At 46.8% G+C, this 27,854-nt stretch overlaps 1 protein-coding gene across 4 annotated transcripts in view; it reads right to left on the reverse strand.

Moving 5' to 3' along the window:
* LOC135054805 (NACHT, LRR and PYD domains-containing protein 12-like) overlaps positions 1–27,854 on the reverse strand; it is a 211,884-nt gene that overhangs the window by 35,542 nt on the left and 148,488 nt on the right. For all 4 annotated transcript variants that reach the window (XM_063958158.1, XM_063958160.1, XM_063958161.1 and 1 more), the window contains 2 exons: positions 19,919–20,089; positions 16,836–17,006 (listed from right to left, as the gene is read on the reverse strand). In XM_063958158.1, the coding sequence (XP_063814228.1) occupies positions 16,836–17,006; positions 19,919–20,089 (342 nt within the window). The remainder of the gene's footprint in view (positions 1–16,835; positions 17,007–19,918; positions 20,090–27,854) is intronic.

Raw genomic sequence — 27,854 nt, forward strand, 5'->3', positions numbered from 1 at the left:
TGCATGAGCTGATCCAAGCTATCAGGCAAGGGATATTGTACCAGTTGGTCTTTTATCTGGTTAGAAAGACCTCTTCGGTACTGGTGTCTCAGGGCTGGGTCATTCCACTGGGTATCATGGGCCAACCTCCGAAACTCCGTACAGTAAACCTCAACTGGCCTTCGCCCTTGCTTAAGGATCGAAATCTGAGCCTCGGCTGAGGCCGTCTTGTCAGGGTCATCATACAACATGCCCAGTGCCGTAAAAAAAGCATCAACACTTTTAAGCGACGGACAGTCAGGCTGCAACCCATATGCCCAGACCTGTGGGTCTCCTTGTAGCAAGGAAATCACTATGCCCACCCGCTGAATCTCCGACCCAGAAGACTGAGGCCTAAGCTGGAAATATAGCTTGCAGCTCTCCTTGAAACAAAAGAACTGCAAGCGATCTCCAGAAAAACGATCCGGGAGATTTACTTTCGGCTCCTTAACCCCTGAAGGTGCTGCTGCTGCGGGAGATCCGCCAGCGGCCTGGGAGGTGTGCATTTTAATGGACAAATCATTAAATTGTCGAGTCAAGACCTGCACCTGATCGACCACCTGTTGCAAAGTATTTTGAGGGGTATGCTCCGTATTCCCACAAAATTTCAACAGGAGTATTGGGCTGCTGAATATGTTATGCACACCAGTGCCTGCAGGAATGTACTGGTGTCTGAACGGAGAGGGATGCAAAACAAATGAACTCACAGACAGACTGGGGAATATGACATTACGTACACAGAAGGTGATAGGGTAACAAAATAAACACAAAGTGAACAGAAAAGCCCAGAGGCTAAGAAACTAGGTGTCTCCCTAGTATTAGGAATGCTCAGATGTAAAGAAGCGAGATGTTGTGTTTTAATACGTAGAGAACCCGAAATGCTGTTGCTAAGGGCAACAGCAAAACCCTAAAGGGTTACCAACGGGTGTGGCAGTAAACTCCTTGGTCAGAGATGGAATAATAGACACAAGGAGAGTCTCCACAATCCTAGTCCTCACTTGCAGTGCACAGGTTCAGCTTACTGCCACTAAACTGACACCTGAACACCTTGCACAGTGAGAAAGGATTTTGGCAGGCAAGTCTGAGAATACAGCCGCAAACTTGCTAAGTTCACAGAGTAGCAAAAGAACCCCAGCAAGTTAAACGACTGACTCCAGTCTTACTGCTAGGTCTGGATTGGCAGAGTGTAGTACCAAATCCCAAGGCCTATTTGCAGTAAGCAACAAACAAATACAAAGTTACACAGTACTGGCTAACTTTCAGAAAGTGACTAACCAACAAAGATACAGCAGCATCTGCTTAACCTGAGAAGAGGGTTTATAAAGCAGGTGCTGTCCACGCCCCACTCAAACCTCACAGACTGTGAGCACAAAAACCAGCACCGGATCCCCTGCCTTGCACAGAGCCTGTAACCACTGCACAGCAAAAGACCCGAACCGGAGTATCAGCTGCGCTCAGGTTACTCCGCTAGCACTTGTCTCCCGGTTGCCATGACGACGTGGCAGCACAGGGCAGGAGACCCTAACAGCTGGAAAGAGTTGTTGAAGACCACCTGCAGGAACAGAAGATGCTGACAAGGTTGCAAGGCCAGTCAGAAAGTCAGGAGTCAACCGTGATCCTGAAGCACCTGTACCATATAATCTAGAAGCTATTGGAGCATGAAACTAAATCAGTCTTCCTGTCATCATACCTTCCTTGTGCATGAAGATCACCATTACTGACATGTTTTTGGAGGAAATGTGCAGTTATGTCTATATGGAATGGCAGGGCCTGGAATTGATAGTGATCGATTTCTACTGTTAAAACAGAGCAAATAAAACTGACCTGCCAAAATAAAAACATGAAGAAAATCATTCCTCACATCCAATGAGGTAAAAAATACATTGGACTCCAAGCCGTGGATCACTGATTGGATAGATTCCATTCGAATATGATCCACCCACAACCTGGTGTTCAAAGCATGAAGATTAAAGATTGGCTGCAATGAGCCATGCGTTTTATGACTGAGGAATAAGTTGGACCAAAAATCCTAGTTTCTATGCCAGTGCTGGAACAGGCTCAATGATGCTTGAGGAGAGAATTTATAATCTGATACAATGCCACCCTTTTCTCCACATACCCAAGAAGATCAGTGGTGAAAAAATGCTGTGATGGTCTTTTGAGGTGATGATGTAACCTCCGGAGATTATACCCACCATCTAGTTGTCAGAAGACAAATCCATCTAACTGTCTCTGAACTGGAGCAAACACCTTCCTACTGATAACACAGCTGGATGTACAGAGACCCTGTGAGGCTTTAGGTTTCGCTGGTGCCTTGGCACCCAAGTGCTGGATGGCACTACAAAATCTTTAAAATGTGGCTGCATGTGTTATGATTCCCGAACTCCAGACCAGAGGAGATCTTATGGCAGAGGTCTGAGTACAGGGAAGATCTGCTGGTAGTGGGAGCAGGAGAGCCTAGTAACCCCTGGCGCCCTAACTCCGTTGTCTCGCCCGTGTTATCAGAAATCCCCTGCGAGACTATGGTTGCTTGAGCCCATGGCAGCCGCGTTCGAAGGGCGGATTATGTCTGCCCAACCCCGATGCCCCCTCAGGTCTTAATGGGAGACAAAGGGAAATCCGAGACAGGGTGATAACAAGGGGCCCTCTGACTAAGCAACCAGGCCAGGGGTTACAAGCTAACTAACTTAAACCAAAGGTATGTGCGGACTAGCCGCCAGGGAAAAGGACAACCAAGGATCCACCGATCCGTTACTCCTATCCAGCACCGCTGGATACCAGAGTGGATCTGTGGGAGCGGAATCCTCCGCAAAAGCTCCAGAACACAAATATACTAAATAATAAACAGTAAGCGGACAAGCCGCAACACACGGCTGCGCCGCGACTCACGAACACCACAGGATGTTAAAGGTGCTCGGTCAGACTCCAGGAATGATGACAACTTTCCGAGTACAGGACCACTGAGGACAGGAACAACCGGATTGAGCAAGACTGGAACTCTCTGCAACTGACACAGGCAAACAGGAAGCTATCACCGGCGTCTGTGGGAAGTCCAAAGGGTGCTTATAACAGAGAGCTCCCCAATCAGGAGCCAGACTGGGTAATCACAATGAATGCCGTGCAGCTTGCAAGCTGCACGGCCAGCACACCATAAAATAATTAGAACAGACCCAGCAACGGGGAACGCGGCCCGAACGTGGCGTCCCCGTTGCTAGGGTCAGAGCGGCTCCGTGCGCCCGGCGTCTAGCGTTGCCAGGGAGCCGGCGGCTGTACGCGCACGGCGTCCCTGGTTGCTAGGCGCCGGGCCGCACCGACGAGCGGACCCCGGCGCCTAACAGTACCCCCCCCTTGAGGAGGGGTCAAGGAACCCCTAAAGCCAGGTTTCTGAGGAAATTCTCGAAAAAATGCCCTTTTGAGCCTCGGGGCATGAAGATCCTCATCCAGGACCCAAGACCTTTCCTCTGGCCCATAACCTCTCCAATGTACCAAAAAATAAAGCCGACCCCGGGAAAACTTGGAATCGAGAACCTTCTCAACCCGGAACTCCTGCTGACCCAGTACATTTATTGGTGATCTCCCCTGAGATATTTTACGAGGAAATCTACTGGACGAAACATATGGTTTCAGCAATGAGCAATGGAAGGTATTTCCGATCCGTAAAGTTTTTGGTAAACGTAACCGGAAAGCAACTGGATTGACTTTTTTGATAATGTGAAATGGTCCAATAAATTTAGGACCCAATCTGGCTGAGGTTTGTCGAAGTTTAATGTTGCGAGTCGACAACCACACCCTATCTCCTACTTTAAAAGTGCACGGCCGCCGGAGCCTGTCAGAAAATCTTTTTTCCCGGAATGCCGCTTTTCTGAGAGCCAGGTGTACTTTTCTCCAAATGAGTCTAAGATGAGAGGTCAGGGCCAGTGAGGAGACAGAGGAATGTTGAAAAAATGAATTAGCCCTGGGGTGAAAACCAAAAACTGCAAAAAATGGAGACACATTGGTGGAAGAATGACAGGCATTATTATAAGCAAACTCCGCCAATGGAAGAAACTCAGACCAGTCATTTTGGAGTTTGGCCGAGTACAAACGCAAATATTGTTTTAGAGATTGATTAACTCGCTCAGTCTGCCCATTGGATTGGGGATGATAGCCAGACGTTAAAGATAATTTCATCTTTAATGAAGCACAAAAAGACTTCCAAAATTGTGCAATGAATTGTGGACCCCGATCAGAAACAATATCAGTGGGTAAGCCATGGAGTCTGAAAACATGGCGGAGGAACAAGACTGCCAATCCCTGGGCAGATGGCAATCGGGGAAGAGCAATGAAATGGGCCATTTTGCTAAAACGGTCCACTACCACCCATATGACTCGGCATCCGGCTGACAGAGGGAGGTCCACCACAAAATCCATGGAGATATGCGACCATGGCCTAAGAGGAACATTCAAGGGCATAAGTTGACCGATAGGCAAAGAACGAGGAACTTTATGCTGTGCACAGACCTAACACGAAAAAACAAACTCTTTAATGTCTTTGGAAAGACCAGGCCACCATACAGAGCGGGAGACTAATTCCAAAGTCTTAGCGATTCCCGGATGCCCGGCAACTTTGCTATCATGAAACTCCGTCAAAACAGTTGCTCTCAAAAACTCAGGGACAAAAAGACGACCAGCAGGAGTATTTCCAGGAGCTTGATGTTGAAGCAGCTTTAACTGGGTAAATACATCCTGTGTGAGGCCTGCCCGAATGACTGAAGACGGAAGTATGGGAGTAACAGGACTGTTGTCTTGAACTGGAAGAAAACTGCGTGACAGGGCATCTGCCTTAGTATTCTTGGAACCTGGCCTGAAGGTGATAATAAATTTGAAACGAGTAAAAAATAAAGCCCAACGAGCCTGCCGGGCATTCAGTCGTTTAGCTGATTCAATGTATTGAAGATTTTTGTGATCAGTCAAAACTGAAATGGTATGAGTCGCTCCTTCAAGCCAATGCCTCCACTCCTCGAAAGCCCATTTAATAGCCAGCAATTCCCGGTTACCAACATCGTAGTTGGATTCTGCAGATGAGAATTTCCTGGACATAAAGGCACAAGGATGTAATTCGAGGGAATCCGGATCCTTCTGAGATAGGATAGCCCCTACTCCAACCTCCGAGGCATCAACCTCAACAATGAAAGGCAATTCTGGGTTGGGATGTCTGAGGACAGGGGCTGAGACAAAGGCTTGTTTCAAGGCCTGAAAAGATAACTCAGCTTCATGTGACCAATTGGTAGGATCTGCTCCCTTCTTAGTCAGTGCCACAATGGGAGCAACTAGGTCAGAGAAGGAGTGAATAAATCTTCTATAGTAGTTCGCAAACCCTAAAAAGCGCTGAATTGCTTTTAAGTTGGTGGGTTGCGCCCAACTAAGGATGGCTTGGAGCTTCTTTGGTTCCATACAGAATCCCCGAGGGGAAATAATGTACCCTAAAAAGGATACCTCCGTGACATGAAATTCACACTTCTCAAGCTTGGCATATAGGTGATTTTCACGTAATTTTTTTAGAACCTGACGCACCTGGGTAACATGTTGTTCTACAGAGTCAGAATAAATCAAAATATCGTCTAAGTAGACTACAACGAACCTTCCAAGAAACTCACGGAGCACATCGTTAATGAGATCCTGGAAAACTGCCGGAGCGTTAGACAGGCCAAATGGCATAACCAGATACTCGTAGTGGCCTGACTGAGTACTGAATGCCGTTTTCCACTCATCCCCTGACTTGATTCTGATGAGGTTATATGCTCCTCTCAGGTCAATCTTAGAAAAAATCACAGCCGAACGTAGCTGATCAAAGAGGACAGAGATCAGCGGCAGAGGGTAAGTATTCTTTACTGAGATTTTATTCAAAGCTCTAAAGTCAATGCAGGGTCTAAGTGAACCATCCTTCTTCTCTACGAAGAAGAAACCTGCACTTAAAGGGGATTTAGATGGCCTGATAAATCCTTTCCCAAGGCTTTCTTTCACATACTCATTCATGGCCACAGTTTCAGGACCAGACAATGCATATAACCTTCCTTTAGGCAACGTGGCACCAGGAATTAGCTCAATGGCACAATCATAAGGCCTATGGGGAGGCAGAATATCCGCATTGCCCTTGGAAAATACATCAACAAAATCCTGGTATTCCACAGGAATGGGTGCGGGAACGGCGGCAGCTACTCGGATAGGAAGCGTAATACATTCTTTATTACAGATGGTACCCCATTGTAAGATCTCCCCCGACTGCCAATCAATGATGGGATTATGAAAGGCCAGCCAAGGGTGACCCAGAACCACAGGAACTGCTGGACAATGGGTAAGGAAAAACTCAATCTTTTTAGAATGCAGAGCTCCTACCGAAAGTAAAACAGGAGGTGTACAGAGAGAAATAACCCCATTGGACAAGGGACTCCCATCTAAACCATGCATGGTGACACACCTACCCAAGGTTAACTGAGGAATACCTAAGGCCTTGGCCCATGTTAAATCCATAAAGTTCCCTGCAGCTCCACTGTCCACAAAAGCAGAGACCGAGGAACAGAGGCTGCCAAAGGAAACTTTAGCAGGAACTAACAGTGAATTATTTGAGGAGATAAGCTGCAGACCAAAGTGAACCCCCTCACAACTCACTTGGTCGGGAAGTTTCCCGACTTGTTCGGACAATTACGGGCAAAATGTCCCTTACCTCCACAGTATAAACAAAGACCAGAATTTTGCCTCCTGGTTCTTTCTTCAGGAGACAATTTGGAGAGACCTATCTGCATAGGCTCCTCCATGTCCACAGGAATGGAAAAAACACAAGGAGTAGATCCGACAGATGCTCCTTTTTCAGCCCTCCGCTCTCTGAGCCGACGATCTATCTTAATAGAGAGCTCCATGAGTTTATCGAGAGTCTCAGGAGCGGGATACTGAAGGAGACTGTCTTTTATAGATTCAGATAAGCCGAGGCGAAACTGACTGCGTAAGGCTGGGTCATTCCATCCACAGTCGTTCGACCAACGGCGAAACTCCGTACAATAAATCTCTGCGGGATTCCTACCCTGTCTGAGAGCACGCAACTGACTCTCAGCGGACGCCTCTCTATCAGGGTCGTCATACAATAGCCCTAAAGATTTTAAAAAGGCGTCTACAGACAATAAGGCCGGATCGTCTGTCTTTAAACCAAAAGCCCAGGTCTGAGGATCCCCCTGAAGCAGAGAAATAATAATTCCAACCCGCTGAGCCTCCGTACCTGAGGAGACTGGTCTTAAACGAAAATAAAGTTTACAAGACTCTTTAAAATTAAAAAACTGTTTTCTATCCCCAGAAAAACGGTCAGGCAGATGCATTTTTGGTTCAGGGATGACCCTCGGGGAAGTCCGTAACAGATCTTCCTGTGACCTCACCCGGAGGGACAGATCCTGAACCATCTGAGTAAGTTCTTGAATCTGACTAACTAGAAGTTGGCCAGGATTTGGCCCAACACCGGTGGGATTCATGAGGCCGACAAAATCTCCCAACTGAATAAGTGAAAAAAAATTAACTCCTTTTAATTTTTTTTTTTTTTGTCTGGCCGGTGATAATGTTATGATTCCCGAACTCCAGACCAGAGGAGATCTTATGGCAGAGGTCTGAGTACAGGGAAGATCTGCTGGTAGTGGGAGCAGGAGAGCCTAGTAACCCCTGGCGCCCTAACTCCGTTGTCTCGCCCGTGTTATCAGAAATCCCCTGCGAGACTATGGTTGCTTGAGCCCATGGCAGCCGCGTTCGAAGGGCGGATTATGTCTGCCCAACCCCGATGCCCCCTCAGGTCTTAATGGGAGACAAAGGGAAATCCGAGACAGGGTGATAACAAGGGGCCCTCTGACTAAGCAACCAGGCCAGGGGTTACAAGCTAACTAACTTAAACCAAAGGTATGTGCGGACTAGCCGCCAGGGAAAAGGACAACCAAGGATCCACCGATCCGTTACTCCTATCCAGCACCGCTGGATACCAGAGTGGATCTGTGGGAGCGGAATCCTCCGCAAAAGCTCCAGAACACAAATATACTAAATAATAAACAGTAAGCGGACAAGCCGCAACACACGGCTGCGCCGCGACTCACGAACACCACAGGATGTTAAAGGTGCTCGGTCAGACTCCAGGAATGATGACAACTTTCCGAGTACAGGACCACTGAGGACAGGAACAACCGGATTGAGCAAGACTGGAACTCTCTGCAACTGACACAGGCAAACAGGAAGCTATCACCGGCGTCTGTGGGAAGTCCAAAGGGTGCCTATAACAGAGAGCTCCCCAATCAGGAGCCAGACTGGGTAATCACAATGAATGCCGTGCAGCTTGCAAGCTGCACGGCCAGCACACCATAAAATAATTAGAACAGACCCAGCAACGGGGAACGCGGCCCGAACGTGGCGTCCCCGTTGCTAGGGTCAGAGCGGCTCCGTGCGCCCGGCGTCTAGCGTTGCCAGGGAGCCGGCGGCTGTACGCGCACGGCGTCCCTGGTTGCTAGGCGCCGGGCCGCACCGACGAGCGGACCCCGGCGCCTAACAGCATGATGGCAATCTGGGTCAGACTTTCTGCAGCTGCTACACTCCCACTGTATCCACAAGCAGCATACAACAAACACACTAACTATGAAGTAAAATAAAAAGTTACAATTAAATAAAACCTAACTAACTTGAGGCTAACACCGGAGCCCATTGAAACTGTGCCCAACTACTACAGGCACTTAAACTTCATTGGCCTGTTGTGAGGTGAGGAGCTTAGTTTTCAAATTACAGGTTATAATTTAAGTGCCAGCCCCTTGTCCCCATTGGCAATCCCATGGATTAGTGTCCCTCCAGCCTTGCTGGCAGAAAAAAAAAAATTGCTCTTAAATAAATACTTTGAATCTTCAAAGTGCTTAAAAAAACAAAAAAAATGATTTTGGGGTAATCTGCCATTTTTTTATCTCAATAATAACATGTAATTATTGGCCCAATTAAGCTAATTGACCACTGCCAGTTGCCTAATTAATCATTAATGTCCCAGGGCTTATGAACTAAGGTCATTCAGAGCTGATTGCTCTTTTGCAAAAAATGAAGACAGCTGATTTTCGTCCGTCTGTGCTTCGTGCATGCGCAAACTTTCATTATGCGATTGCATCCCGATGCGATCGTGAAATGACTGAGAGGTAGCGGTCATTAGGGGATGGTGATGTGGTGTTGTTGGGGTGGAGTGGAGCAAGAAACGCAGGCATGTCATTGCCAATTTCGGGGCGGCCCTATGACATTGCCTGCGTTTCCTTTGATCGAAAACATGGCGGCCGTGCACATGCATACACACAGGCAGGGGTCAACCTCAAATTCGCAATTCTGCAATGCAATCACAATTGAATTGTGATTGCATCGCAGGGTGGCGCCATACAAGCTGGGCGGCCCCCAGCATGTCAGTTAATCAGTAGCAGTTTTTGCTAATTTAGCAAAAACTACAATCAACTCATTTATCCCAAGTCCCAAAATTTTTACCATTGTTAAATCTCTTTCTGCGAGGTACACTGGTTTCAAAAGGGAATAACATCGGGGTGTAGAGTTGGATCTTGATCCGAGGCACCAACAGGCTAAAGCTTTGACTGTTCCCAGGATGCACTGCACCGCTTCCTCATAGCCCTGCCTCCAGGCACTGGAGCTCAGTTTTGTTAACCAGTCCAATGCAGTAGCAGGTAAGAGAGACGATAGATGTTAGTCACATAGACCCACATTCTCACAACAGGAGAAGGTAGCAGCGCCTAACGCCATACAAACCCAAAGAAGCTAAGTGCGTTAGGAGCTGGCGCCCTGTGGAAACCAGTGTACCTCGCAGAAAGAGATTTAACAATGGTAAGTCTTACCATAAATCTACTTTTCTGCAGCTGGGTACACTGGTATTCCACAGGGAATAGCATCGGGGATGTCCTAAAGCAGTTCCTCATGGGAGGGGACGCACTGTAGCGGGCACAAGAACCCAGCATCCAAAGGAGGCATCCTGGGAGGTGGAAGTATTAAAGGCATAGAACCTGATGAACGTGTTCACTGAGGACCACGTAGCCGCCTTGCACAATTGTTCAGGGGACGTGGCACGGCAGGCCGCCCAAGAAGGTTCAACAGACCGAGTAGAATGGGCCTTGATAGCAGCAGGAGCTGGGAGCCCAGCCTGCGCATAAGCTTGTACAATCACCATTCTAATCCATCTGGCCAAAGTTTGCTTATTCGCAGGCCAGCCACGCTTGTGAAAACCAAGAGGACAAAAAGATAATCTGACCTCCTGACGGAGCCAGTCCTCTCCACATATATACGGAGATCCCGTACCACATCCAAAGACCGCTCTGTGGAGAACAAACCAGGAGAGATAAAGGCCGGAACCACAATCTCTTGGTTAAGGTGGAATGATGACACCACCTTAGGTAGATAACCAGGGCAAGTTCGAAGAACTGCCCGGTCACGGTGAAAAATCGGAAAGGGTGAACGACAGGACAAAGCGCCTAAGTCCGACACCCTCCTAGTAGAGGCAATAGCCAGCAGAAACACGACCTTAAGGGTAAGACATTTAAGGTCAGCAGACTCCAGAGGTTCAAACGGAGACTCTTGTAGGGCATTCAGAACAACAGACAGATCCCATGGAGCCACAGGAGGGACATAGGGAGGCTGAATCCATAAACCACCCTAAGTGAAAGTATGAACATCAGGTAATGATGCAATTTTTCTCTGAAACCATACCGACAAGGCAGATATATGAACCTTGAGGGAGGCCAGACGAAGGCCCAAGTCCAGGCCTTGTTGCAGAAAAGCCAAAAGTTTGGCAGTGCTGAACTTGTATGCATCATAATTCTTAGCAGCAGACAAGGTGAAGTAGGAATTCCAGACCCTATAATAAATCCGAGCCGAAGCTGGTTTACAGGCTTTCAACATAGTTTGAATGACCGCCTCAGAGAATCCCTTGGCCCTCAGGAGTGAAGCTTTAAGAGCCATGCCGTCAAAGCTAGTCGAGCCAGATCCTTGTAGACACAAGGGCCCTGAACGAGAAGGTCTTGCTTGAACTTCCGAATTACCCTGGGCAGGAGTGATATTGGAGGGAACACGTATGGCAGCCGAAAGTTCCATGGAATTGCCAGTGCGTCCACGAATGCTCCTTGAGGATCCCTTGTCCTTGCTCCGAAGACCAGAACCTTGTGATTGTGTCGAGACGCCATCGGGTCTACATCTGGTAGGCCCCACTTGTCCACTAGGAGTTGAAAGACTTCCTGATGAAGACTCCACTCTCCGGCATGTACGTCCTGACGACTGAGGAAGTCCGCTTCCCAGTTGAGGACCCCCGGAAATGAACACTGTCGATATGGCTGGCAGATGGCGTTCCGCCCATTGAAGAATTTTTGACACTTCCATCATTGCCCTGCGGCTTCGAGTGCAGCCTTGATGATTTATGTACGCCACCGTGGTGGTGTTGTCCGACTGTACTTGAATAGGCCTGGTCTATACCAGAGGCAAGGCAAGTTTCAGAGCATTGAACACTGCCCGCAATTCCAGAATATTTATCGGGAGGAAAGATTCCTCCCTGGTCCACCGACCCTGTAGAGAGTGTTACTCCAACACCACGCCCCAACCCCGCAGACTGGCATCCGTCGTTAAGAGGACCCAGTTGGAGATCCAGAAGGGATGACCCCTGCTCAATTGTTGGTCCTGTAGCCACCAGGTCAGTGACAGACGAACCTCCGGAATTAAGGAGATTATGTGAGTTCTAATCCGGTGAGGCAGGCCGTCCCACCTGGAAAGTATTAGGCTCTGCAGAGGGCAGGAATGAAATTAAGCGTACTCTACCATATCAAAAGCCAACACCATGAGGCCCAGTACTTGCATTGCTGAGTGTATTGACACTCTTGGGCGAGAAAGGAAGTATCTTGTCCTGAAGCTTCATGACCTTCTCTGGAGACAAGAACAAACATTGGTTGTGTGTGTCCAGTAATGCCCCTAGGTGCACCATGCTCTGAGCAGGGACCAGTGAGGATTTCTTCCAATTGATGAGCCACCCGTGGGCTTGTAGGAATTGGAACGTCTGTTCCAGATGACGAATGGGAACCTCTGGAAAGATCACCAAGATCAGCAAGTCATCCAGATACGGCAGGATCCTGATACCTTGACGACGGAGAATGGCCGTCATGACTGCCATGACCTCTGTGAAGATCCGAGGAGCTGTAGTCAGTCCAAAAGGCAAGGCTTGGAATTGATAATGTAGGTTGCCAATAGCAAACCGCAGATATTGCTGAATCGACATGGCAATAGGTATGTGTAGGTAAGCATCCTGTATTTCCGGGGATACCATATAATCCTTGGGCTCCAAAGCCAACACAATAGAGCGAAGAGTTTCCATATGGAATTTGGATACTTTCACAAATTTGTTAAAAGAATTGAGGTTGAGAATGGGCCAGGAGGATCCATTCGGCTTCGGAACTAGGAACAACATTGAATAGTACCCGCTGCCTCTCTGAGACAGAGGCACCGGCACAATCTCTCCTGTGTCCAGGAGGGATTGTACAACCAAATGTAGAGTTTTTGCTTTTAACGGATCTGAAGGGATAACCGTCGAGCAAAACTGTCGAGGAGGACGTTTCTTGAAAGAGATGGCGTGTTCGTGAGAGACGACTTCCCGCACCCAGGCGTCTGAAGTGGTCTTTAACTATACCTGGGCGAACTGTAGAAGTAGACCTCACACCCTGGGGTCACCCCAGGGGGAGGCCCGCCCCGACATGCAGCAGGCTTGTCTGATTTGGAAGCAGGCTTACGGGTGGCCCAAGAACGTTTAGGTTTGGGCTTGGAGGTTTTGGAAGTGCGAGCTTGTCTCGGGTATGCATGACCCTTTGCTTTACCTGGAGGTTGAAAGGAATGAAAGTTGGTACTCTTAGCCTTTCGGAACCGATGGATTAGTACTTGGGAGACACGCAGTCTTGGCATATATATGGTATATCTCCCTTAAAAGGGAGCTCTTCCAAGGTCTTCTTAGAGTCCAGGTCCACTAACCAGGACTGTAACCAAAGAATCCGGCGAGCCAGGATGGGTGTAGTGAACGCTTTGCCCGCCATAACACCTGCATCAGAGGCCGCCTCCTGAATGTAATGAGAGGCTGTGGTAATATATGATAGACATTGTGTGGCATTGTCAGAAAAATTCAGAGGTAGCTCTGCCTCAACTGCTTGAACCCAGGCATAGTGGGTCTATGTACAGCACCTGCAAGAGTGTAAATAGACTTCAAGCAGCCCTCCACACGCTTATCCGTCAGTTCCTTCAGAGATGTGATGGTGGTGACAGGCAGTAGATGACACCACAAGACGGGCTACATGCGAGTCCACTGGTGGCCGTGTCTCCCACTTGGTACTTAACTCTGCAGAGATAGGATAACGAGCTAGCATCTTTTTAGACAGGGAAAACATCAACCTGTGTTGCAGATTCCTCATCAGAAGCAGCTGTATCAGTGTCTGATGGATCACTATCTTCCCCATCCTCATCGGATGAAGTATCCGAAACATTAGTGGATTGTGAGGAAGAAATGGCTCGCTTAGATTACCCTTTGGTCCTTCGAGGGCGAGGGTTAGGCTTTTGTTTAACCAAGGACTGATTTAATTGCTGTACCTGAGTTGACAGCGTATCCGCCCATGGCGGATTAACTACAGGGACAATATGTGGCTGTAATGGCACAGGAGGTCTCTAAGGGGGCATGAGTCTTGTTACAAGCGTAGTCAGCATATTTGAAAAAGCAGCCCAAGGTGGGTTTTGGTGAGCCACTGGTGCTGCAGGCTGACTGGGGGGAGCAGGGCACCCAGTACCTAAACCATCAGCTGAAGTAGTTTCCTCAGGTAAAACCATGGCGTCAGCACTGCCTGAGACAGGAGCATCCGCAGAGTTCCCAGCCTATGCAGCAGACATTATTGGGAATGTAGCCATAGGGTGTGACGGTACAATATAGCCAGACAAGCACAATACCTGACAATAACCCCCTGTGTTATGTGACCGCAAATGCAGAGCACAAACAGAGGATTTAGGTGGTAGGAGGTGACTGAAACACACTGAGAAAAATACAAAACAGTATATCCTGTGGGACACTATATGGCAGAGTTCACAAACTGTGTCCCGTGGCTCCCTGGGGTGCCTCGGGACACTTGCAGGGGTGCCCTGTTGGTGGTCCAGGACCAATTCAAATTATTCAATGGTCAATATAATAGGCAAAACCAGTGCTGGTGGCTGCCAGTCATAAAATATGTGGCCAAACAGAAGCAAATCTTGTCCCTCACCACACAACTGACCCTAAGGATGACATATAAACGCAATCTACTTAATGTAATATTTCTTTCTAAATTTCTTAATAAGAAATCTTTGGCCTAGGGGTGACGTGAAAAAAATTCTGATATTCTAGGGCGCCGTGATTCAAAAAAGGTTGGAAACTACTGCTATATGGGATATGAGACTCTGATGCACTTAGCCCCCCAGGGTACAGAGTATAGGCCCTCATTCCGGGTTGATCGATCGCTAGCTACTTTTAGCAGCCCTGCAAATTCATAGTCGCTGCCCACAGGGGAGTGTATTTTCGCTTTGCAAGAGTGCGAACACCTGTGCAGCCGCGCGGCAGCAAACACATTTTGTGCAGAACAAGACCAGCCCTGTAGTTACTTATTCTGTGCGATGATCACTGCGATGAAGGTCCTGGAATTGACGCAAGATACACTCCCTGCAAACGCGTGGCCACGCCTACGTTTTTCCAAACACTCCCAGAAAACAGTCTTTTGCCACCCAGAAACTCCCACTTCCTGTCAATCTCCTTGCGTTTGGCTGTGTGAATGGAAGCATCGCTAGAACCTGTGCAAAACCTCAATGCTCTTTGTACTTGTATGACGCGTGTGCGCATTGCGGTGCATGCGCAGATTAGCCCCGTTCTGCCATAATCACTGTGATGTGAAAATTCGTAGCGAGCGAACAACTCGGAATGACCCCCATAGTGATAGTAATATGTGTGAGATACACAGAATGGAAACCACACAGCAGCTATAGGCACACACAGTCACATGTACAATGCAGAAATGATCACATATAACAATAAAACTGCACTGGACTAGTAATACTACATATACTGTATATATATGTATGAATACAGATGTAACAATGCACAGTAAACACTGGATCTATATCACAGAATACTTGTACTAAATATTCATATAGTTATGCACTTGTTCTTAACTAACGCTGTCTAAACGACATGTAGAATACTTAAGTGTCCTGTAAATGCACAGCGCTGATGAGACAGGCGGCTTTACGGTGCCCAGCAGTCCCAGGATCAGCGCAGCTCTGTGAAATGGCACCCAAACACTGACAGGGAGTGAGGGAGAGAGAGAGATGCAGCTCCAGGGCGGGAACACCTGCTGTAGATGGCGCCTGGAGCTGGGGGCGGGGCTACAGGTCAGCGCCTTATCCCCTCTGCTGGACTTCACCACTGGGTACTATGGAGCCTATAGCAAACGCATTTTAGTAAATCCGACCTGTGTGCCTTGCACTGGTGGATATAGTGGGGTCCCTGCACGGCCACAGTGTCCACACCAGCGGCGCGGCCTGTCTCCTGGGAACTTGACCGGATCGCGATTTCGGCAGGTCCCTCCTGGGGGACCCTCTAACCCATAGGCAAATGCAGGGGGGAGATTCTGGTTGCTCAGAAACCCCCCTCCTCTTGACAATTTGCTCACATTATGACAATAGCAATGGTATATAATATGATTACTAGAGCTGTGGCCACATCATGCAGTGTAAGGGACAGAGCAGAGCTGATGGATGTGCCCAGTGGTAGCAGCTTCTTCTACCAAGTTTGCTGTGTGTGTGGATCGGAGTCTTCAATCAGTGCACTGGACCAGAGAGTAGCTACCAAGAAGAAGAGACAGGGGCCTTACCATGAGGTGGGAGAATATGTGCTTAGAAAGTGCAGTACTGGTTCTATTATGTTTGTGTATTTATTTATTATGGTATGTAAAAACTTTTAATGGTTTTATGGTATGTAAAAACTTTTAATGACCACTTTGTTTGATACAGTCTATACTATAGATCATCTATAGTGTTAAATATTAATACTGTATTCCATACAGTTTCTAGTGTAAAAAAATGTTTACATTAATGTCCAGGGTCATTACTAGGTTCTTTTACCGCTCCCTAAGACTCCCTTATTTGCTCCAACGTTCCGCAGAGTTGGAGATTGTGGACTGGCATTTGGAAACCCCCCTAAAGAAATCCTGCATTTGCCACTGCTCTTACCGCCTCACTGAAATACGGACATGCGATCCAGGAGAGCAGTGGCGGTATGTGTGCCTGTGATGACCGGAGCACCTCCGCTGCAAGTACCCGGCAACCAGGGCGTGAGAGTATGCAGCGCCGCTGGGGGGAGCCACAGCACAGAATGTCAGCATTACATCCAGGGCATCTAGTGCCTGTGCTACGGCCATTGAAGTCTTCTTTCTGCTCAGAAAAGCGCTTATTAGGACTGAGCTCCAGTGCCTGGAGGTGGGGCTATAGAGGAGGCGGGGCTATAGAGGAGGCGGTGCAGTGCATCCTGGAAACAGTCAAAGCATTAGCCTGTTGGTGCCTTGGATCAAGATCTAACTCTACATCCTGATGTTATTCCCTGTGGAAACCAGTGTACCCCGCAGCAGACAAGGATTTTATCTGCAACAGCTTCGAATTGAATAGGAAAACCTTGTGGCTGCGGGAAAATCCCAGCACTGTAAATAAAATACAATGTTGCTATTAAATTTATATGCCCCTAAAACAGTGCTTACGTAAGATCCTGCAGGATACAGGCTGGATGTCTTAGTCCCTCACACAGAAGTTCTATTCCAGAGTTGAGCAGAGTATTCCTTGACAGGTCCAGTCTGGTCAGAGAGCGGTTTACAGTTATAGCAGCGCTCAGAACATCGCAGCAGTCGGAGGTCAGAAGACAGCTACCTAACCTGGTGAGAGATAAGGGATCTGCATTAGATAATTTCTTAAAATTTCCAGCCTCATACTCAATGTGACATCATCACTGACCAATTAAAATTTGGAATGTAGATACAATGTTGGTGTATATATCAGCTATTAGGCTATAGGTGTGGTCCCTGATAATGTTGTTATTGATTTAATGAATATACTGTAGTTAAGGGAAGGTGGATGCATGGGCAGATAATGTAATTCCACGAACTGTGAGTGCTGGACCCTGTCGACCTTCTGTCTAACATATGGTGTGTATCTATTGACTGTCTAACTAGACACTGCCTATCAACTACATACCATTTTAAATATGGGTGGGGGATCGCCAATGCGGTTTCTTGCACACAGCACTAAAATGTCTACTTACGGCACTGCACAATACGTGTATGAGTCAGAAATGGTAGTCGAACACTGCGGTTGACTTTCACCAACAGCGTCGTACAATATGTGTATGAGCAGGAAATAATATACTGCGGTCTGACCAGCAGTGTCACTATATTTATGAAAATAAAATAAAAGTGGTATAGTACATTGGGGTACAGCACAAACAAAAAATATATATATATATTTTTTATAATTATAATTTTAGGTGTTTTGTTTTTAGCTTCAATGGAACCCCTGGATGGACGGACAGATCACCCCTTTCAGATACAGCAGACAGAGAGAGCACCCCTTTTTCAGATACAGCAGAGAGAGAGAGACCCTTTCAGTAACAACAGACAGAGAGAGCAACCCTTTCAGATACAGCAGACAGAGAGAGCACCCCTTTTTCAGATACAGCAGACAGAGAGAGCACCCCTTTTCCAGATACAGCAGAGAGAGCACCCCTTTCAGTAACAACAGAAAGAGAGAGCGCCCCTTTTCCAGATACAGCAGAGAGAGCACCCCTTTTTCAGATACAGCAGAGAGCACCCATTTCAGATACAACAGATAGAGAGAGCACCCCTGTCAAATGCAGCAGAGTACCACTTTTTCAGATACAGCAGAGAGCACCCCTTTCAGTAACAACAGACAGAGAGAGCGCCCCTTTCAGTAACAGCAGACACAGAGAGAACCCCCTTTTCAGGTACAGCAGATGGACAGAGCACACCTTTCAGGTACAGCAGACGGACAGAGCACACCTTTCAGATACAGCAGACAGAGCACCCCTTTCAGATCAGTGGCGTAAGTTCGTCACAGTTGCCCGGAGGCAAGAAAAATATTGGTGCCCCCCTGTTTCCTATATTAAGATAAATATATGTATGTATGTATGTATGTGTGTGTGTGTGTATATATATATATATATATATATACACACACACACGTGTGTGTGCGTGCATGGAGTGTTCTGAAAAAAAATTATATACTGTATTTATACATTGTCTTTTATTTTAAATCACACATTTCTTAGCAGTCATACCCAGGATTAGAACCCATTACCTGTTACACTGACAGCAGACACTTTACTGATGGAGTTATTTGCTCCTGTAGAAGAAGCATGAGAATTATAACTATATGAAGTTACGTGTAATTGTCAGAGAAGTATCTTCATATAGTTAGAATTCTCATATTTCCTATACAGGAGCAAATAGCTTCATCAGTAAGGAGTCTGCTTCCAGTGTAATAGGTTGTGGTTTCTAATACTGGGTATGACACCTGTAAAATGTGTATATTCAGTATAATTAAGAGGGAGTGATTTGTAAGGTGCAGGGACCAGTGAGGAAGTCGGCCACTGAAGAGATAGCGGCAGCTATCAATTAACTTAATTCAATGGTGTCACAGAATGGGAGGAGAGGTGCCCCCCTTCAGAGCAGGAGCCCGGCGACAGATGACTCCGTTGCCTCCCAGAGTTCTGCCTCTGTTTCAGATACAGCAGAGAGAGCACCCCTTTTTCATATACAGCAGAGAGAGTACCCTTTCAGACACAGCAGAGAGAGCACCTTTTTTCAGTAACAGCAGACAGAGAGAGCACCCCTTTCAGTAATAGCAGACAGACAGAGCACCCCTTTCAGATACAGCAGAGAGAGTACCCCTTTCAGATACAGCAGAGAGAGTACCCCTTTCAGATACAGCAGAGAGAGTACCCCTTTCAGTAACAGCAGAGAGAGTACCCCTTTCAGATGCAGCAGAGAGAGCACCCCTTTCAGATACAGCAGACAGACAGAGCACCCGCCGCATGCCAGACAACACAGTACTGGAGACGGGAACGTCTGTTCAGTACACTCTCCACAGCCGGAGTGAAGATGTCACCGATCACCGGGACTTATATGGAATCCAAAACCCATGAGAATTTGACAATGAGAAGATGATGTTGAGCCTCGCTTTGGGCTCTGAGTAAGGTGGGAAGTCCCGAGCCAGGCTCAGATCTCAATGTTCAGGTGGGTTCGGGTTCCCGAGAAACGAACCTGCTCATATCTAATTTGAAGTAATTACAACTTTTCCTTCACAAGTGGTTGGATATCTAATGTAATTTGTAAATAGGTACCTAATACCGGTATACATAAATCATACAAATAAAACAATGACATATAGTCCCTTTTTCACTCAATTAAAAACAAGTGCTTGGGTTGTATTTTAGATTTCCTGAAATATAACCCAAGCACTTGTTTTTAATTGAGTGAAAAAGGGAGACTTTAAGTCTGCCCGTATTTGGAAGACCAGTTTGAGGGGTGAGCAGTGGCGTATCTATAATGGGTGCAGTATTTGCAGTGCACGTGGGCTCCCGGGGTCCTACACCGCACACTGTGCACCCATTTTTTAAATACTCACCTCACCAGAGTCCCCCACCGGGCAGCAGCCATTTTTCCAGAGATTTGTGCATGTAAGGAAATCTCAGGGAAAATGGCCTGTACTGTACTGTACAGTATGTACTGTACTGAGAGATTAGATACATAAAAACTAGGAGAGTTCTTACATAAGATCTTGTACGGCACAGGCTGGATGTCTCAGTCCCTCACACAGGTCAGTTACTCCAGAGTCCTTCAGATCATTTAATGTCAGGTCCAGTCTGGTCAGGGAGCGGTTTGTAGTAATAACTTCGTAGAGATCATCACAGCAGGAGGAAGTCAGATGACACCACTGTAACCTGATGGAAGATGAGGGATCTGCATTATGTCATTTCTTATCATTTCCAGCCTCCTTATCAGCATGATGTTATTACTGACAGAATAAAGCCCAGTACCCACGGGCCGATCAAGGAGAGATGCGTGCTGAGCGAACCGCTCAGCACACATCTCTCCTGCCGCTCAGCACAGCGCGATGTGTGCTGAGCGGGCGGGGGGAGACGGGGGGCCGCTCACTTCACCCAGCGGGTGAAGTGAGCGACCCGCTAGATTGGCCTGCATGCAGGCCAATCTAGCAGCAGCGATAGCGATGTGCGGGGCCGCGCATCGCTATCGCTGAGGGGGCTACACACGGAGCGATCATGCTGATATTCTAAGCAATCTAGTCAGATTGCTTAGAATATCGCTCCGTGAGTACCCCCCTTAACACTGTGTAATGTAGATACAATGTTAGTGCATATATCAGCTATTAGACTAAGTGGAGACACTGATAACGTTATGGATTTAATGAATATAGATGAGGGTAGGTCAGAGGTTCTCAAATGCATTCCTTAAGGCACCCCAACAGTCAAGGCTGTAAGATTATATATGCTTGGCCACAGGTCACTTAATTAGTACCTCAGCAGAACGGTGCAAGGTTTCTCGACACCCTCAGCAAAACTTCAGTCTGCTGCCCTACCAAAAACACACACACAGTACCCACTAGCCAGTCCCTTAGGTGAAAGTGTGGAGGTAGCATCTTAACATACTGTAGAAACATAGAATTTGATGCCAGATAAGAATCACTTGGCCCATCTAGTCTGCCCCTTTGTATATCATAATTTTATCTCAAACCTTATTTGATCCTTATTTCTTTGTAAGGATATCCTTATGTCTATTCCATGCATGTTTAAATTGCTCCACTGTCTTAGCCTCTACCACCTCTGATGGGAGGCTATTCCATTTGTCCACTACCCTCTCTGTAAAGTAATTTTTCTCAAATTTCCCCTGAACCTACCTCCCTCCAGTCTCCGTGCATGTCCTCTTGTCCTATTACTTCTCTTCATTTGGAGAATGTTTCTCTCCTGGACCTTGATAAAACCCTTGATATATTTGAACGTTTCTATCATGTCTCTCCTTTCCCTTCTCTGCGCCAAACTATACATACTGAGATTTCTTAGTCCTTCTGGGTATGTTTTGTGATGTAGGCCATGCACCATTTTAGTTGCCCTTCTTTGTACAGTTTCTAATGTATTAATATCCTTTTGAAGATATGGCCTCCAGAATTGAACACAGTATTCTAGATGAGGCCATACCAATGACCTATACAGTGGCATTATTACTTCTTTCTTTCTGCTGCTGATTCGTCTCCCAATGCAGCCAAGCATCTGACTAGCCTTCCTCATTGCTTTGTTACATTGCTTACCTGCCTTTAAGTCACCTGAAATAGTGACTCCTAGATCCCTTTCCTCCTCAGTAGTTTCCAGAATAGTGCCATTAATACTATATTTAGCCTTTGGATTTTTGAGACCCAAGTGCATGATTTTGCATTTTTTAGAATTAAACTGTAATTGCCATACTCTTGACCATTCTTCTAGTCTACCTAGATCCTCAATCATTTGTTTTACCCCTCGTTGTGTATTTACCTTGTTGCATACCTTTGTGTCATCTGCAAAATAATATACTTTATCTTTAATGCAATTTGCAATGTCACCAATAAAGATATTAAAAAGCACTGGTCTAAGGGGTACTCCACTGGTAACATTTCCCTCTTGTGAATGCACTCCATTTACTACAACTCTTTGTTTTCTATCCTACTACCAAGATGGTATCCATTCAACAATCTTAGTATCCAATCCCAAGATTTTGAGTTTATTTAGCTGTCTGCGATGTTTAACAGTGTCAAAAGCCTTACTAAAGTCTAGATAAGCTATATCCACGGCTCCATCTTATGCCATCACTTTAGTTACACAGTCAAAAATATCAATAAGGTTTGTTTGACATGATCTCCCCCCAGTGAATCCATGCTGTAAATTGCTGGATTTGAGATTATCTACAACTCTTTCTTTTAAGAGTGTTTCCATCGATTTCCATACTACTGATGTAAGACTCACTGGTATGTAGCTGTTTGCCTCTTCCTTGCTTCCACTTTTGTGCAGTAGGACTGCGTTTGCTCTTTTCCAGTTCTCTGGAATTACTCCTGTAGCTAATGACTGCTTGAATAATTCTGTTAATGGTGCTACCAGCACCTGTTTAAGCTCTTTTAGTATTCTTGGATGTATCTCATCTGGCCCCATAGATTTGTCCACTTTCAGCTTTGAAAGTTCTGTTAGGACCTTCTCCTCTGTAAATGTAATTGTTTAATTTTCTTGACTATCCCTGCAACTTAACTGTGGCCCCTTCCCTTCTCTGTGTAGAAGTTCAACTGCCACAGTCTGCATTAAAATAAACAAAGATGCATGTCCGAGAGTTATACTTTATTGTGTGATAAGCAGACTCAGGGCTGCAACCTCAACCCCCCCCCCCCCCCCCGCCCCCAAGGTACTGGCTCCCTAGGCAACTGATTAAATCTACCAAATGGTAGAGCCAGCCCTGTACCTTAGTCAATTTGATTTAACCTCCTCTATGCTGAGCTATGGCTATATCTAAAACTTTAACCATTGGGGTACCTTGAGAATTGTGTTGAGAACCTCTTGAGTAGGAGGAGGATTTCAAGTCTTCTGGTCTCCTTATGGGATGTGGTTACCATCCTGGCAGTTAGCATACTGACGCTGAGATCCCAGCCACCAGAATGTGGCAGGGGGACCAGGACTATTCCCACTTGTGGTTGTCCATGACAGAGTGGGAATAGATCCTGTGGTGAACGCAGTGAGGCACTGAGCCTGCAGCATGGTGAGCGCATCGAGCCCACAAGGGGCTTTGTTGCACCCGCCCCCCTGCTGGCATTCTGGCGGCCAGGACCCCGACATCGAATCCCGGCTGCCAGTCACATGGCCCCAACCGCTGCAACCTATATCCTTACAATAGGTGTGCCAGTGGCTCTCATTGTCTGGTTTAAAAACAACAGTAAAACTTTGACAATAGAGTCACTACACATCTGCCCACATACTGTATATTGCAGACAACACCAAATCAGATTAGTAACATGAAAAACAATCTGTCTAGCTCTGCAGGATACACCAGAACACAGCATAGTGGGAAGAGTAAAATGTCACATCATAAGAAAGAGGAGACACCAGGAATGTCTGTATTAAATGTGACTGTGTATCAGTGTTTATTACATAGGACAAAGTGCAACTAGATATGAACATTACCAGTAACAGTGCTACAGCATAGGTGCCTACCTTCCCTCATTCTGCAGGAGACTCCCTGAAATAGTAGCAATCTCCCTGACTTCCTGAATAGTCCAACAATCTCCCTGATTGCACCTTACCCCCAATATGTTGCTGTTGCAGGAAGATGTAAAATGTGCCTCATTATACCAGTATGAAAATAAAAAAGATAGCAGCACTAAACTGAATGTTTAAACAGTTGGATTGTCAAGAATGAATACATTTAATACGTTGTTAATTGATAAAAGACAATACACACTTTAAAAAGAGCATGGAAAGCATAAAAGAACTCCTAGCCACCAGAAGGTTCAATCATATTTGACCGTGCCGGTTCCAATTCAATAAAAACTCGACTGTGGCAAGTGAAGGTGGACAATTGATACACCTTAGAACTGATGACACAGTCCAGGGAAAAGGAGTGTTATGGTAGACTGCGAGGTACATTGGGTTCCACAGTGAAACATCGGGGTGTAGGGTTGATCACGAGGCACCAACAGGCTAAAGCTTTAGACTGTCCCAGGATGCATTAGGGCCTACTCTATAACCCCGCCTCCAGTCACTGAGAGCTCAGTTTTGTTAACCAGTCCAATGCAGGACAGATAAGAGAGAAGGCAGATGTTAGTCACATAGAACAACATTTTCACAACAGGAGAAGGTACCAGTGGCTAATGCCATACAAACCCATAGAAGCTAGGTGCATCAGAGTGGGCGCCCTGTGGAACCCAATGTACCTTGCAGAAAGAGTGATACCGATGGTAAAACTACCATAACAGTCCTTTTCTGCAGCAGGGTACATTGGTTTCCACAGGGAAAGTTCGGGGATGTCCTAAAACAGTTTCTCAAGGGAGGGGATGCGCCTTAGTATGAGAACCCGGCGTCCAAAGAAAGCATCCTGGGAGGCGGAAGTATCAAAGGCATAGAACCTAATAAATGTGTTCACTGAAGACCGCGTAGCCGCCTTGCACAATTGTTCAGCAGTCGTGCAACGGCGGGCCGCCCAAGAAGGTCTAAAAGACTTAGTAGAAAGGGCTTTAATAGCAGCAGGAGCTGGGAGTCCAGCCTGCGCATAAGCTTGTGCAATCACCTTTCTAATACATTATTTGCAGGCCAGCCACATTTGTGGAAACCAAACAGGACAAAAGGGGTATCTGACCTCCTGACAGATATATATATATATATATATATATATACGGAGAGCCCTTACTACATCCAAAGACAGCTCTTTGGAAGACAAGTCTGAAAAGATGAAGGCCGGAACCACAATCTATTGATTAGTTGTGTTATTTGTGTTGGTGACTGTCTTACCTTTTAAAAGCCATAAGTGTGGCAGGTAAGCTTTAAACCAGATAAGCACATTTTCCTCTATGACACAGCAGTAGCCAGGTTTCTATAAAATCTATGTGAAAGTTTGTGATAGAGTAGGACTTGCGGTGAAATGGGGTCCCGTGGAGTGGGCCGCAAGCTTACATGCATTGTACAATTCATAAACCAAAACCCCATTGTTTATTTAGATGTATATTAAAGCATTAAGGTGAATGAAGCTGCTTAGGAGAGTGCTGGGTTTTCTGTTTGGTATATTTGAGTTTGGTGGTCACAGCCCACCGCACCCCAACCCCTGGGAATGGCGAGTGCAGTGGTTCCTCGTGTTTGTTTTTTTATATATATATATATATATATATATACGGAGAGCCCTTACTACATCCAAAGACAGCTCTTTGGAAGACAAGTCTGAAAAGATGAAGGCCGGAACCACAATCTATTGATTAAGGTGAAAAGATGACACCACCTTAGACAAATAACCTGGGCGAGTTCGTAGAACTGCCCGGTCACGGTGAAAAATCAGAAAGGATGAATGAAAGGACACAGCGCCTAAGTCCGACACCCATCTTGTAGAGGCAAAAGCCAGCAAGAATAGGACCTTGGCCGTAAGCCATTTAAGGTCCTCCAATTCAAGAGGCTTGAAAGGAGACTCCTGCAGGGCATTCAGCACAACAGACAGATCCCATGGAGTCACAGGAGGGACATATGAAGGCTGAATCCTAAGAACACTCTGAATGAAAGTATCAGTTATAGATGCAATTTTTCTCTGTAAACAAACTGACAAGGCAGATATGTAAACCTTGAGGGAGGCCAGACAAAGGCTTAAGTCCAGGCCTCTTTGCAGAAAAGCCAGAATTCTGGAAGTTCTGAATCTATAGACATCATAATTCTTATCAGCACACCAGGTGAAATAAGAATTCCAGACCCTGTAATAAATCCGGGCAGAGGCTGGTTTGCGGGCCTTCAACATAGTTTGAATAACCGCCTCGGAGAATCCTTTGGCCCTCAGGAGTGATGCTTCAAGAGCCACGCCATCAAAGCCAGTCTGGCCAGGTCTGGGTAGAGACAAGGGCCCTGTACAAGAAGGTCCGGGCATCGAGGAAGTAGAAGGGGATGCCCTGTTGACAGACCCTGAAGGTCTGAGAACCAATGTTGTCTGGGCCACACTGGAGCTATTAGAAGTAGTATTCCTCCTACTTGTTTGAACTTCCGTAGGACTCTGGGCAGGAGTGACACTGGAGGGAACACGTAGGGCAGCTTAAATTTCCATGGAATTGCCAGAGCGTCCACGAACGTTGCCTGAGAACCCTAGTCTGTGATACGAACACTGGAACCTTGTAATTGTGTCGAGACGCCATCAGGTCTACATCTGGTAGGCCCCACCTGTCTACTAGGAGTTGAAAGACTTCTGGATGAAGACTCCACTCTCCGGCGTGCACATCCTTGCAACTGAGGAAGTCCGCTTCCCAGTTCAGACTGCCTGGAATGAACACTAACGATATTGCTGACAGACAGCGTTCCACCCAATGAAGGATTTTTTACACTTCCATCATTGCCATGCGGCATTGAGTGCCGCCTTGATGGTTTATGTATGCCGCCGTGGTGGCATTGTCTGTTCGTACTTGAACAGGCCTGTTCTGTACTATAGGCAGGGCGAGACATAGTGCATTGAACACTGCCCTCAGCTCTAGGATGTTTTTTGGGAGGAGTGATTCCTCCTTGATCCAGTGACCCTGAAAAGAGTGTTGCTCCAACACCACTCCCCATCACCTCAGACTGGAGTCCGTTGTAAACAGGAACCAGTCGGGGATCCAGAAGGGATAGTCCCTGCTCAGTTGCTGGGTCTGGAGCCACCAGGTCAGCTACAGATGAACCTGAGTCAAAGTGATCATGTGAGATCTGATCCACCGAGGTAGGCCGTCCCACTTGGAAATAATTAACCTCTGTAGAGGGTGGGAATGGAATTGAGCGTACTCTACTATGTCGAATGCCGACACCATCAGACACCATCAGGCCAAGTACTTGCATCGCCGAGTGTATCGACACTCTGGGGCTTCAGTACCTTTTCTGGAGACAGAAACAGTCACTGACTGTGTGTGTCCAAGAGCGCCCCAGGTGCACCATGCTCTGAGCTGGGACTTGTGAGGACTTCTTCCAATTGATAAACTACCCGTGGCCTTGCAGGAAGGTTACCGTCAGATGCAGATGACTGTGGAGGACATCATGGGAATTTGCCAGAATCAGCAGGTCATCCAGACACGGCAAGATTCGGACTCCCTGACGACGGAGATGGGCAGTCATTACGGCCATGACCTTAGTAAAGATCCGAGGAGCTGTGGTCAGTCCAAATGGCAGAACCTGGAATTGATAGTGAAGGTTGCCAATAGCAAACCGCAGAAACTGCTGATGCGAATTGGCAATAGGTATATGCAGGTATGCATCCTGTATATCCAGGGATACCATATAGTCTCTGGGTTCCAAAGCCAGCACAATTAAGCGCAACGTTTCCATGCAAACTTGGACACTCTGACAAACTTGTTCAGAGATTTGAGGTTGAGTATAGGCTAGAAGGACCCATTGGGTTTCAGGACTAGAAACAGGGTCGAGTAATAATCTCTGCCTCTCTGGGACTGAGGTACCGGCACAACCACTCCTATACTCAGGAGAGAATTACCAACCGTTTGTAAAGCTTGCACCTTTAACTGGTCCAAAGGGAGAACCGTGGTTCAAAACTGGCGAGGGGGATGTCTCTTGAAAGAGACAGCATACCCGTGAGAGACAACTTTCAGTACCCATGCATCTGAAGTGGTCTTTAACCAGACCTGGGCGGACTGTAGAAGTTGGCCTCCTACCCTGGGGTCCCCAGGGGGAAAACCCTCCCGTTATGCAGCAGGCTTGTCTTGTTTAGAAGCAGGCTGATGGGCTGTCCAGGATTGTTTTGCCTTGGGCTTAGTGGTTTTGGGAGCACGAGATTGTCTCAGTTATGCCAGACCTTTTGCTTTCCCTTGAGGCCGAAAGGAACGAAAAGTGGTACCTTTTCCCTTCTGTACAGAAGGATTAGTATTTGGGAGAAAAGCAGTCTTAGCAGCCGCTAATTCAGACACAATTTTATTCAAGTCTTCTCCAAACAAAATGTCCCCAGTGAAGGGGAGTACCT

This window comes from Pseudophryne corroboree, chromosome 3 (assembly GCF_028390025.1).
Source record: "Pseudophryne corroboree isolate aPseCor3 chromosome 3, aPseCor3.hap2, whole genome shotgun sequence".
Lineage (NCBI taxonomy): Eukaryota > Metazoa > Chordata > Amphibia > Anura > Myobatrachidae > Pseudophryne > Pseudophryne corroboree.